The 12,819-nt window shown below is 39.2% G+C and overlaps 2 protein-coding genes across 8 annotated transcripts; both read right to left on the bottom strand.

Annotated features, from left to right (window-relative positions):
- On the bottom strand, positions 373–6,798 carry LOC8063800 (putative disease resistance protein RGA3). 5 transcript variants are annotated; one of them, XM_021449333.1, is made up of 5 exons: positions 6,622–6,798; positions 6,307–6,520; positions 4,313–4,586; positions 1,404–3,915; positions 373–1,267 (listed from the first exon to the last, which is right to left on the bottom strand). In XM_021449333.1, the coding sequence occupies exons 4-5, from the start codon at positions 3,882–3,884 to the stop codon at positions 1,241–1,243; spliced, it is 2,508 nt and encodes an 835-aa protein (XP_021305008.1). In that variant the 5' UTR covers positions 3,885–3,915; positions 4,313–4,586; positions 6,307–6,520; positions 6,622–6,798; the 3' UTR covers positions 373–1,240. The 5 variants fall into 5 exon arrangements, with proteins under 5 accessions (XP_021305008.1, XP_021305007.1, XP_021305004.1 ...); XM_021449332.1 differs by having other exon boundaries at positions 373–3,915; positions 6,631–6,798; XM_021449329.1 differs by having other exon boundaries at positions 373–3,915.
- On the bottom strand, positions 8,286–12,035 carry LOC110430984 (putative disease resistance protein RGA3). Of its 3 annotated transcripts, none has more exons than XM_021449337.1 (4): positions 11,791–12,035; positions 11,419–11,590; positions 8,750–11,260; positions 8,286–8,626 (listed from the first exon to the last, which is right to left on the bottom strand). In XM_021449337.1, the coding sequence occupies exons 3-4, from the start codon at positions 11,233–11,235 to the stop codon at positions 8,611–8,613; spliced, it is 2,502 nt and encodes an 833-aa protein (XP_021305012.1). In that variant the 5' UTR covers positions 11,236–11,260; positions 11,419–11,590; positions 11,791–12,035; the 3' UTR covers positions 8,286–8,610. The 3 variants fall into 3 exon arrangements, with proteins under 3 accessions (XP_021305012.1, XP_021305009.1, XP_021305011.1); XM_021449334.1 differs by having other exon boundaries at positions 11,419–11,667; positions 11,791–12,023; XM_021449336.1 differs by having other exon boundaries at positions 11,419–11,672; positions 11,791–12,023.

Raw genomic sequence — 12,819 nt, forward strand, 5'->3', positions numbered from 1 at the left:
TGTTTTCAAATCCATTTTTGACCAAGATAAAATCATTTTATGAATTTGGGCCAAAAGTAAGAGTTGTTTCAAATTTTATTCTCTACAACTTTGCTTTAAGGTGCAAATCCAAATTCCAAATAAATTTTTAATTAACTATAAAGCCTAGTCTAGGTTAAATAAAACCTTTTATTTCAAATTTGATTTTAAAATCATTTCAAAAACCAACTTGCCTCTATTTGATATTTCAAAAGTTTCTAAATTAGTTTAGAGACTAAACAATCAAAACAAGGCATCACAAGTATGTTCATGGCATCACAACAATTAACTAGCAATTTTTAAACAAGCTTTAAGCATCACATAAAATGATACTAAGTTATTTTCAGTGCAATGCATAGATGATGCTTATGATCATGAGATGATGCTTATGTTTGACAAATGCAACCCTAATGCATGCTTAACACCAGGGGTGTTACATGTCACATCATGTGGGAGGACGACATAGGATGGAAACGGGATGTGTACGGTGGGAAACAACCCATATCCATTAAATTAGCTAGCCCATATCCATTAAATTAGCAGAAAAAAATCAACTTTATCTTTCTCAACTTTCGCGAAAGTTTGGTATTTCTCTTTAGACTCTAAAACCTAGCAAAAACATCTCCCTCAACTTTTAAAATTGTTCATTATATCTCATTGGCCCACTATATTTTCATTGGCCTTGTTATGACTTATTTGTGACTTATGTGTGTGATTGTACCACACTACGTGTTGTTATGACTACGCTTGTTTTAAACACTGCAATGACGATATGTAATTTATGACTTATGTGTGTGATTGATCCCTGGGCACATATGAGTTTATGCATTTAATTTCGTCCTTGAAATTGGGTGTGACAGTAGTTAGCCAAAAAGGAAGACAAGAGTGAGAAAAAATAGATTTATGCCAAGAAATTCATCAATGATAGCTATGTGGAGTTTAGGCCAAAAGATGAAATGTGGTGCATGGAGACAAAACCAATACAATACAATAAAGAATAAAATTATTTTAAAAATTAAAAAGATGAATAGTACAATAAAAAATGTAGCTAACCGTGCTGTTTGCATGAACCATCGCTGGTTCAATAGATAGCACAAATTACCAGCACCATGACCAGAATGACACCACCACCACAAACATATAGGGTGGTGAGTATTACTCGGAAAAAAGTATGACAGGAAGCACGTGCGATGCGTTTGTAATATAATGCCTTCCTTTCTAGTCACGATTCATGAGAGCTTGCCGGTGCCTATACACAGTAAGAGGTAGCATGAGAGGTGAAATAAAAGCAGAATAATTTTAATTCCTTTTGTTTGGTGGAAGGAAAATATGCAATCGATGAATTCAATTTACGGAGGAGTAAACAAAAACAACCGAGAATATACCTTAAGGAGTTTTTGATCAATCCATATCTCAGGTACATGGCGAATGAGACGATAATCCTTAGAGGAACCCACCCTGCATCTTCTTCTTAGCATAGGACAGTCAACAATCACAATTTTCTTAAGAGAAGTGAAACCTTGGATTAAACCTGGTAGCCTCTCCAATCCTTTACAATTGTCAATGAAAATACATTCAAGAGAGGAAGCAGCAGATCGGAAGCTCTTGGGAAATCCCACCAACTTTGGAAGGGTGGCAAAAACGAGAGAACGAAGGCAGCACAGCCCACTCATAGCTTCCTCTGGTTCCATAAGATCAAGCTCTGCACAATTATTAATAAACAATCTCTGGAGTGTAGAGAGCTGCCTCATGGCAGAGGGAAGAGAAGCCAACTTAGGACAGTTGAAGATGTGTATCTCTCTAAGGGCAGTTAGGTTGCCAATTTCCTCTGTCAACGAAATTAACTCAAGGCAATTGTCCAATTGAAGAAATACTAGAGATGACCAACCAGCAAACCCACGTCTAAATAAATATTTTTGTTGTGTTGTCAAGTCCAACCACATAAGGTTAACAAGTCCATTCACACCACTTGGGAGTTCCACTAGTTGGTCACATCGACCAAGATGGAGCGTTTGTAGATTTACCAGCTTGCAAAAAGAATTAGGTAGATATTTGATTTCCATATTCCACTGGAGATCTAAGTACCTTAGGTGCCTTAAGTTCACAATCAAACTTGGTAGTTCTTCAAACTGAACCTCAGCAAAAACTAGGACACGAAGGTGCTTGAAAGTTAAGAAAATGTATTCAAGAAAGGCTTTACTCACAGTGCCATAATTGTATCTGCTTATGAATATCCTTGCCCTACGGGCCTTTTTTAGTTGCTTAGGGAATCTCATCTCGGTTGAGAAGTCTTGGCGGTCCCACACTAGGTGTCTAATGCTTTCAGGAACATCAAATTTTCTACAGCTGACAACCGCTCTCTCCTTTTGGGAAACTTTTATTGAAAGATCATGATTTAGATCATGCATTTTACAACTCTCAATAGTTTCATCAAAAACCAGATCTTGGTCATGGAAAAGTGACCTTCCTAAAAGTTCATGGAAGTATCTTTCTCCAATACACAATGTGTCCCCACTTCCATTTCCTCTATGCAACAACCCTAATGCCATCCAAAACATAACAAGAACCTCCCTGAAAAGAACATAGTCCTTCGGAAAAGTGGACATCGAAGCAAAACATGCTCTTAGATGGGGTGGAAGTGCATCATAACTTAATTTTAGTGCTGGCAACATACCATCTTTATCTTGCTCAACATTCCACAAATTGTCTCCTTCAATGTCTCTCCATTCTTTGACATCTCGACAATTAGACAAAAGAGAACCCAATGTCTTAGCTGCCAAAGGAACACCACAACATTTTTTCACAATTAATTCCCCAATTTTTACTAACTTAGGGTCTTTATGTTCTTTATCTCTGAATGCATGCCGAATAAATACTTGCATGCACTCATAATGTGGCAATGTTTGCACATCATATGGCTCTAATGTATTCACCAATGATGCAACATTTATACTACGTGTTGTGACCAAAATCACGCTTCCAGCACCTCCAATGGATAGCAAACTTCTTAGCTCTTCCCATTCCCTTGTTTTATCATTCCACATATCATCTAATACAAGAAAGTATCTCTTTCCTTGTAAAAGTCCACACAACTTCTTATGAACCGTCTCAAGTTTTAGATATTTACTGCTTTTACCAATACCTAATTCTAGTATGTCTTCCAAGATCTTCTTAAGATCAAACACATCAGAGATGCATGCCCATAACTTCAATTCAAATTTCTTAGTAATATGTGTAACATTGTAAATCAACTTGGCCAATGCAGTCTTTCCAATGCCTCCTAAACCAACAATAGGAAGTACTGACAATGGACATGTGGAGTCTGCAGCTGTTAGAATCCTTGCAATAATCTCATTTTTAGCTCCATCTCTCCCAATGATGTCTGATTCATGTATCGAGGAGTGTGTTTCCTTGCTATTCCTTCTGGCTGGAGAGATATCAATTAGCCTCTCAGTTAATCCAAACTGTGCTTTATTGGTCGCTATCTCATCCAATTTATCACGAACTTCTTTTATTCTGTGACTTAACTCTAAGGGATAAACTAGTAATTGTCGAAGTCTAGAATGGAAACCTTTATGTAGTTCCTGTTCTAGGGCTCTAGTGGATACATCATCCAACACATCATCTATGTCATATACAACATCCTTCAAATTGTCCAGCCACACTTGGAGGGCATGAGAACTAGACTGTTTCCTCTCAGCATCTTGAAGAACAGCACAAATGGACATAAGTGACTTCTCCAACTTTCGTATTTCTTTCTTGATGTTCCAGGCTGACTTGATCTCGTTAATAGCCCATTCAGTGCCAAATGATGAAGCCTTCTGGAGAACTGAGGTTGCAAAGCTATATAGAATAACTTGTGCCATAGCGAGTTGTGTCTGTCTAGCAATCCGGCCTCTACAATGTATATACAAATCAATAAATCAATAAACATCCATAAGGTGGTTACACATGTTGGTTTGTGCCATAACAATAATTGTGCTCAGAATCATAAATGCAAACCAAAGTCTTTTAACTATATTTACAATGTCTTATTACTAAATATATATAAAATTATTCAGAAAAATTACAAATTATTTCTATGAATTACAGGTATTAGAGAAATATATATCAAATTGTTTAGAAAAAATATTAATTATTTCTATGGATTGCAGATATCAAAGGAATATATATCATATTATTCAGAAAAATAATTACAAACTATTTCTATATATTGCAAATATCATAGAAATATATGATAAATTGTTTAAAAAGAAACATATTTTACAAAATATTTTTATGGAGGCATGCATACCTTATGTACGGTGCAGTTGTATCCTCCACTGGATCGATCAAGGGCTGCTAGCGGGCGGATGGTAACATCGGCCAGGCAGCCTTTTCGGCTTAATTATTCATATCCAAACCAACAATGTGCGCGAGACACAGCCCACCAATATCCCACAACCAACCACGCACGTGGGATAGAGACCACCAAAATTGCCCGCAGCCATGGAGCTTCGGTGATTTTTTTATCCACTTTGATTTGCGTGCAGTGACATCATACGTGTTTACAGACTAGAAAATCATAACTGCAAAACTAAATATCCAAATTAAATTCTAATTACGCCATTACATTTCTTACAATAAATCATTCAAAACAACACCTCACATGGATATATTTAGATAAAAATATTTTAACGAACATTTGTCTTATAAACATAGAACATTTTCTATTATTGACCAGATACGATGTTCTAGGTTCATAAAATAATGGATCGTCTTTGTAAGAAGAATATTCCCAGTTTAGATTCATAAAATTGATAATATAGTATACATAAATGAATAAATAAACACATAATATAAAATAAAATCTATAGTAAAGCATAAGAGAAAAAACACGTAAAAGAGAGAAGTTTAAAATAATATCACATTGGTACTTTTTGAACATCCTAAAAACATATACTTTGGCATGGGCAATCAGTTTTATCTGACATTTCGGTTCGGTTATTTGGTAGAGTAAAACTTCGGTTTCAGACGAGATTGCAACCGGTCGGTTCTAAAGAGAAAGAAAAACCGACAACTTCAACTTTGGTTTGCTCGGTTCGGTGTTCCGTTTCAACTAGGGCATAGTCGGCTCAGACTGAGGAACGCCTTGCCGCATTGCTGCTCGCAGCTCGCCCCTATGCCTACATTGTCCGCCGCGCTGGGCGTCGGGGCTGGCTCGTGCAGCTGTACCACCCAGCTCTCCACGTGCGGCCACGCCGCCCAGTTGGTCATGCGTGGCCGCGCTGACAAGCTCACCGCTTGTCTGCACTTGTCGCTCACCGCTCACACGCACGGCTGCGTCGCCCCGCTTGTGTTCATAGGTGCAGATAGATCGTGATTTGCGACTCGAGACTTGAGAGGAATGAAGAAGAAAGAGAATGAAGATAAAGGAGACTGGGACACAGGTCACAACCTTCTTTTGTCTGCAGGTTGTGGGAGCCTTTGGGTTGTCCACGTGATGGGCCTTCTTGGGCCAAGGCTGGTGCCATGCGATGCGGGAGGGTGCCTACAACAAAGTTTGGTTTGACCGGGTATTCGGTTTTCGTGGCCTAGAAACCGATGCCGAAACCAAACACCAAAACACTCAAAGACCTCAAACCGAAACCGAAATAAACAAACCGAAAAACCAAAAGATTGGTTATCGATTCACGGTTAAAATATGTCCAACCTGGCATATACTATAGAACATCACATGTGTCATGTGTGTTAAGTGAACATCACTAAATACATCATAGAACATAACAAAGAACATAATAGAATAGAACAACACATATACATTACATAAATATCACAGAATACAACATCATTATATACTACGTTAACATCACATGTATACTGCATGACCATCACAAAAATATATTATAGAACATCACATCTATACCATGTGAACATAAAAAGATATTATAGAACATAAAAAAAATAATGGGCACATAAAATTCTAAAAAATAAATGATGCACAAAAGAAAATGAAAAAAGAAAATAAATGAAAACAAAATATTTAAGAAAGATTAAAAAAATAAAAAACATGAATATAAGAAAAACACAATTAGAAAATAAAAAACAAATTAAAAATAAAAAAATAAAAAGATGGAGAATCATATTTGTGGTATGCTCCTTGTCTTTTGTGGCACATGCCACCCAGAATAATGAAACTGACTGATTGCAGAAATATCAAGCAAGGAAGGCACGAAGCAACGATGTAATTAAGGTTAGGAGTAGTTTGCCTAACAAAAGGAAATGAAGGTTATACTGTAACGCACGTACCAGCAGTAGTAGCACTCCCTTGTCGGCATGAGAAGATGCAATATTCTTGGTTCTTCTCCTTGCCGGAGATGAGGATTGAAATGGCAGGCAAGCAAAGACTTGAGGTCGCGTCTTTGTTTTCTGCCGGACGAGTCAACTGTGAAGTAACATTGATCCACATTTAAGATGGGAAATGCATAACATAGATCTGCCTTGAGCTAGCAGTGTTCGAGTCCTGCTTCAAAGATTGAAAATGAAGAGCAAGGGCAATTAGTTGTCATGAAACCACGCATCAGTCGAGGAAATTAGATTATGACTGAGGATCAAAGAGGATACCTGAACAACCTTCAGATTTGAGCAATGGAAACTATGGAAGTGCTGATGTACAGATCACACCGTACCCTTGCCGTTGTATTAGCAAAGCTGGTTGAAATCTTCAGAATGCATATGAACTTGATCCGGTGGGCATAACTTGTAAAAAGCACAACTGAGAGGAACCTATCACTATCAGCCCTTAAATTACGCAGTACAGTACTAGTATAATTTAAATCTTTATAAAAAAATTAGTGTATAATTATAAACTGACATCAGCATGTGACACCCTTGGAATCCGGAGGTAGGATGACACCGACCGAGCCCTTATATTAGGCCTTGTTTAGATACACACAAAAGCCAAAACTTTACAAGATTTCTCGTCACATTAAATCTTGCGGCACATACATAAAGTATTAAATATAAATAAAAAGAATAACTAATTGTACAGTTTACCTATAAATCACGAGACGAATCTTTTAAACCTAGTTACTCCATAATTAAACAATGTTTGTCAAATAAAAACGAAAATGCTACAGCGTTAAAATTCAAAATTTTTTTGCATCTAAACAAGGTTAGTTTGGTTCAAAAGTTGTCAGATCCAGCCACCGACCGAGGCAGCTGGCAAGCATGTGTTGTGCAATAACAAGGTCAACTAGCACTAGTAGCGTTAGTTTAGTTGACAACCGTACCAGATCAATAATGAAGTTGATGAGGAAATTTCTTGGGCATTGATTATTGGTCAGCAAAACATGCATGCATGGCTTACACGTCGGCTTAATTTATCCCGTAGCCAGTGGCCAGTGCCCCTGTGCGATAGCAGTTGATGGAATGATCCTGAGCAGTGCTTTCATGGGAAAGTTATTTTTGCCCGAGCAACCATCAATCTGTATGTATTAGTAGTGGCCACACTTTCGTATCATCGAGATGAACAATCATTCGTCTATATAAATATGCGTACTCCAGTCAACTTATTGATCAGCTCCTGCATCCGTCGCCTTCGCCAGATTGCTAGAGGCCGGAGGAGCAAACAGCAAAGCCCTTGTCACAAAGGATGGAGCCCTTGGTCACGGCGGAAGAGCAGAGAGGCAGGAAGAACAGAGGAAGACAAAGCCAGCAGACCAAGTCACGAGTCCACAACACAGGTCACTGTATAGCTGTACTCCCTCAGGAAAGAATGCAACTTCGAGTTACGTGCCACTGAAAGTAGTTCATATTTGACTATATTTTTAGTAAAAACTATTCATATTCATGGCTCCAATTTATTTTATTATAAAAATACATTTGTAATGAATCTAATGATATTTATTTCATAGCATAAATATTGATATTTCTTATTTATAATTAATCAAATTTAAGATATTAAATTATGACACTGTGCTAGAATTACATTATTTCTAGACAGAGGGAGTAATAAGTACTCAATCCATCCCAAATTGTAAGTCGTTTGACTTTTTTAATATCAAGTTTGACCACTCGTCTTATTCAAAGTTTTGTACAAAATATCACTTTTTTTTTGTTGTGTATTGGTTTATTAATAAAAGTTCTTCAAGAATGACTTAAATTTGACTATATTTGCACAAATTTTTTGAATAAGACGAGTGGTCAAACTTGGGGTAAAAAAAGTCAAACGACTTACAATTTGGGATGGAGGGAGTACTAACTTGACATAACAACAAAGCAAAAGCTAACGTACAGAGGTGCCTAGGCTCACCAAGTTTGCTAATCGATTGATTGTACATTTGCAATAGCTCAACTCACGTAACAAGTAAATGTGCAAGTTACATTACACTTCAAGCCGACTGTGTCCAGCTTATTATTTAGGCGGCAAACTGCTACTGCCATTGTCATGACCACGTAACCACAAGACCACAAACATATAATGCATAGTGCCCGGAAAGAACAACCAACAACGCAGGGGAAAAAACACAGTAGCGAACTAGCAACACCAGGTAGCGTGTCCGCTTAGCTGAAAGCTCACCGTCCTGCCATGATTCAGGATCAGCAAGCTTGCTAGGTTCCCCTCTTCCTGTGCATAATAGTAGGTAGAGAAACAGAGTAAGATAAATCCGTACTATTTTCAGTGGGTGCAAACAAAAAAATAACGTGAATTTCCATCAATCGGAAAGTACACCACAGCTGATAATTGTACCTTTTCAACCCCACTCCATCAATCTCTATCTCAAGGACGTGGCTGATGAGATGATAATCCTCCCCGGAATCCACCGCGCATCTCCTGCTCAACCTAGGGGAGTCAAGAATGAACACTTTCTTAAGAGAAGTGAATTCTTTGAGTACACTTGGCAGCCTCTCCAATTCTTTGCAATTATCAATGCAAACATATTCAAGAGAGGATGCAGCAGATTTGAAGCTTCCTGGAATTTCCACCAACTTTGGAAGAGCAACAAGATTGAGCGAACGAAGGGAGCACAGCCCGCTCATGGCTTCCTTTGGTTCCATCAGATCAAGCTCTGCACAATTATTAATAACCAACTTTTGGAGTTTGGATAGTTGCCTCATGGCAGAGGGAAGAGAAGCCAACTTTGAACAGTTGAAGATGCGTAGCTCTTTGAGGGCAGATAGGCTGCCAATTCCCTCTGTGAATGATGTTAGCTCAAGGCAGCCACTCAAATGTAGATGTGCTAGCGAAGCCCAACCACAAAACCCATGTCTTAACAAATGTTTCTGCTTTGAAGTTAGCAAGAGAAATGTCAGATTGACAAGTCCATGCACCCCTCTTGGTAGCTCCACTAGTTGGTGACATCGAGCAAGCAAGAGCGTTTGTAGATTCACCAGCTTGCATAAAGAATTTGGTAGGTATTTGATTTTGATATTCCATTGTAGATCTAGGTACCTTAGGTGCCTTAAATTTCCAATCGAATTTGGCAGCTCCTCAAATTCAGCATGGTTAAAAACTAGGACACGAAGGTGCCTGAATGTTGAAAAAAGGTCTTCAAGAAAAGATTTACTCACAATGCCATAACTGAATTTACTTCGAAATGTCCTTGCCCTGCAGGCCCTTTTTAGCTGGCCAGGGAATTTCATCTCCATTGTGAAGTGTTCGTGGTCCCACACTAGGTGTCTAGTCCTTTCAGTGACTTCAACTTTTCTACAGCTAACAACTGCGTGCTCTTTTTTGGACACTTCTATCGAAAGATCATGAATTAGATCATGCATTTTGCACCTTGAAACAGTTCCATCAAAAACTATATAATGATCTTCCAAAAGGGATCTTCCTAATAGTTCATGGAAGTATCTTTCTCCAGTAGACATCAGGTCATTGCTTTCCTCTCCACTATGCAGCAACCCAAGTGCCATCCAAAACATAATAAGACTATATTTGAAAAGTTCAGAGTCCTTGGGGAAAGAGGATAAGGAAGCAAAACAGGCCCGTAGATGGGGTGGAAGTGCATCGAAGCTTAGTTTTAATGTTGGCAATATACCATCTCGGTCTTGCTTAACATTGCATAGATTGTCTTCATCAATGGACCTCCACTCTCCCACATTTCGACAACTAAACAAAAGAGAACCCAACGTCTTTGCTGCCAAAGGAACACCACAACATTTTTTAACAATTGACTCTCCAATTTTTAGCAACTCTGGATCTTTAGCTTCATTTTCTCTGAATGCACGGCAAATAAATACTTGCATGCACTCGTCATTTGGTAGTTTTGCCACGTCATAAGGTTCTAATGTATTGATCATTGATGCGACTTTTATACTGCGTGTGGTGACTATTATCACACTTCCAATTCCTCCACTGGATAGAAAGCCTCTCAACTCATCCCAGTCACTAGCTTTATCATTCCACATATCATCTAGAACAAGAAAATATCTCCTTTTCTGTAAAAGCCCACATAACCTTTTTTGAACCGTCTCCAGTTTTAGGTGTCTATGGCTCTCACCAGTACCTGATTCTAGTAGATCTTCCAATACCTTCTTAAGATCAAATACATCAGAGACACAAGCCCATAGCTTTATGTCAAACCTGTTAGTAATCCGCACATCATTGTAAATTAATTTGGCCAATGCAGTCTTTCCAATGCCTCCTAAGCCAACAATAGGAAGTACAGACAAAGAACTAGTGGAGTCTGCAGCAGTTAGAATCCTAGTGACAATCTCATTTTTAGCTCCATCTCTCCCAATAATGTCTGGTTCATTGATAAAGGAATATGTTTCCCTGCTACTACTTGTGCTGGTCACCGAGATTTGAATTGGTTGCTCAGTTAATCCAAATTGTGTTTTGTTTGCAGCTATCTCTTCGAGTTTCTCACGAACTTCTTTTATTCTGTGACTCAGTTCGAAGGGAGAAACCAGTAGATTCTGAAGTTGAGCATGAAAACCTTTATGTACTTTCTGCTCCAGGTCTCTAGTAGCCACATCATCCAAAACATCATCTATGTCATATATTGCATCCTTCAAATTGTCCAGCCACTCTTGAAGGGCATGAGGACAGGACTGCCTTCCCTCGGCATCTTGAAGAACAGCACAAATGGACCTTAGTGACCTTTCTAGCTTCCCTATTTCTTTCTTGACATTCCAGGCTGACTTGATCTCATTAATAGCCCATTTTCTGCCCAAGGATGCGACCTTCTGGAGAACAGAGGTTGCAAAGTGTGATAAAATAACCTCAGCCATAGCTGAGTGTCCGGCAATCTAGCCACTGCAAAGCAAAAGAAAAACATCCATCAGGTTGTTACACTTACACAGCTTTGTATTTTGTTTTGCTAAATTCATAAATGCAAAGCAAGGTTCTATGTTTAGATAGTAGCAGAAACAAAACATGGTATATATGGACAACTAAATACTATTAATACATACCTTGATTTACATAAGAAGTATACGGCGGGGCCCTATTTGCAGATGACTGTAGTAAAAAACTACTAGTAGTATGAAACTACTAGTGGTGCCATGTCATCTGGTTTAGATGAGGAGAATAGACTGGAGACGCAGTCGTCAAGGTTCAAGCATAAATATCTTTGCTGCTGGAGATCTGTTACGAGAGATTTCGCATCATATTCATGCTATGCTCCTTGTCTTTTCTGTTACATGCTTGACAGGGAAGGGGAACTGAACTAATTGGAACAGAAACATCAAACAGGCAAGCTAACGAATCAGTGTTCTAGTTAAGGTTAGATTCTCTCTAGAACAGAAAAGAAAAGCAAGACTGAACTCATCTCACGACGCACATACCTGGGAAACGGCGAGAACTGATCTCCTGAGAGCTCTGAGGAAATGCAATTTTTTGCTTGTTCTCCCAGCCGGCCGGCGGCGTTGAGGATTGAAATCCTGGCAAGAGATGACTTGAGGTCTTCTTTGTTTTCAGGGTAGGTGGTGAGTGAGAGTCTGGAACTCTGGATCGAGATCGACTTCAGCCGACCGGGGTTAGTGGACGCACCTTTCGTGCAGTAAAATAAACGAGCTGGTGCGCCTTTCCACCAACGACAGTGGAAAAAAAAGGGCGACCTGTTTCACAAGTCCGCACGATAATTCGCTGCTTTGGCATGTAGACGTGTCAGCGCGTGCTTTCAATTTGCTAATTAATCAACGGACCCCACCAGCAGCTCAAGCATTTGTTCCATCGCTCGCTGTTGCAGGGATACCAGCAAGTTGTCAAGTGTGTATGCCTACCTCGCTCAGAGCTCACTGCGTCGGTAAGTTGCAGCGTGCTGTTTTAGCCACACGCACGATTCAGGATGCGCGAGAGCTTCCCGGTTCGACAATGTTATTACAACCTTACCACTACAGGAATCTGGATGTTCGCCGACAGCCTAGGCGTTTGCCGACAGCCAGGATCTGGGCTGTCGGCGAACCATCTGTTTGCCGACAGATTCACTCGTTCGTTTCGTTCAAAAAAAAGAATATTAAAAGGGATTAAATGAAACACTAGCAACATCGTTTGGCTGATAAGCCATGATAGAAAGTACTGTTGGATGATTTATTGTGATAAAAAATATTGTTTAATGATTAACAGATTCAGCGGATAAGCTCAAGCAAACTTAGGACGCTTCTTTCCTCCTCGTCAGCATTGTCCCTATCCCTGCTCTACCGCCGCTCATGCATGTTGTGCATAAGGCTGGATAGAGCCAGCTTGGTTCGGCTTGGCTTGGCTTGACTCGTTCTGGCTCGTTAGGATAACGAGCTAGCTTGACTCGGCTCGTTAACAGATCAAGCTGGTTCATTAAGCTCGCGAGACAGGTATAAAAAATACATAAAATATAA

This window comes from Sorghum bicolor, chromosome 10 (assembly GCF_000003195.3).
Source record: "Sorghum bicolor cultivar BTx623 chromosome 10, Sorghum_bicolor_NCBIv3, whole genome shotgun sequence".
Taxonomy (NCBI): domain Eukaryota; kingdom Viridiplantae; phylum Streptophyta; class Magnoliopsida; order Poales; family Poaceae; genus Sorghum; species Sorghum bicolor.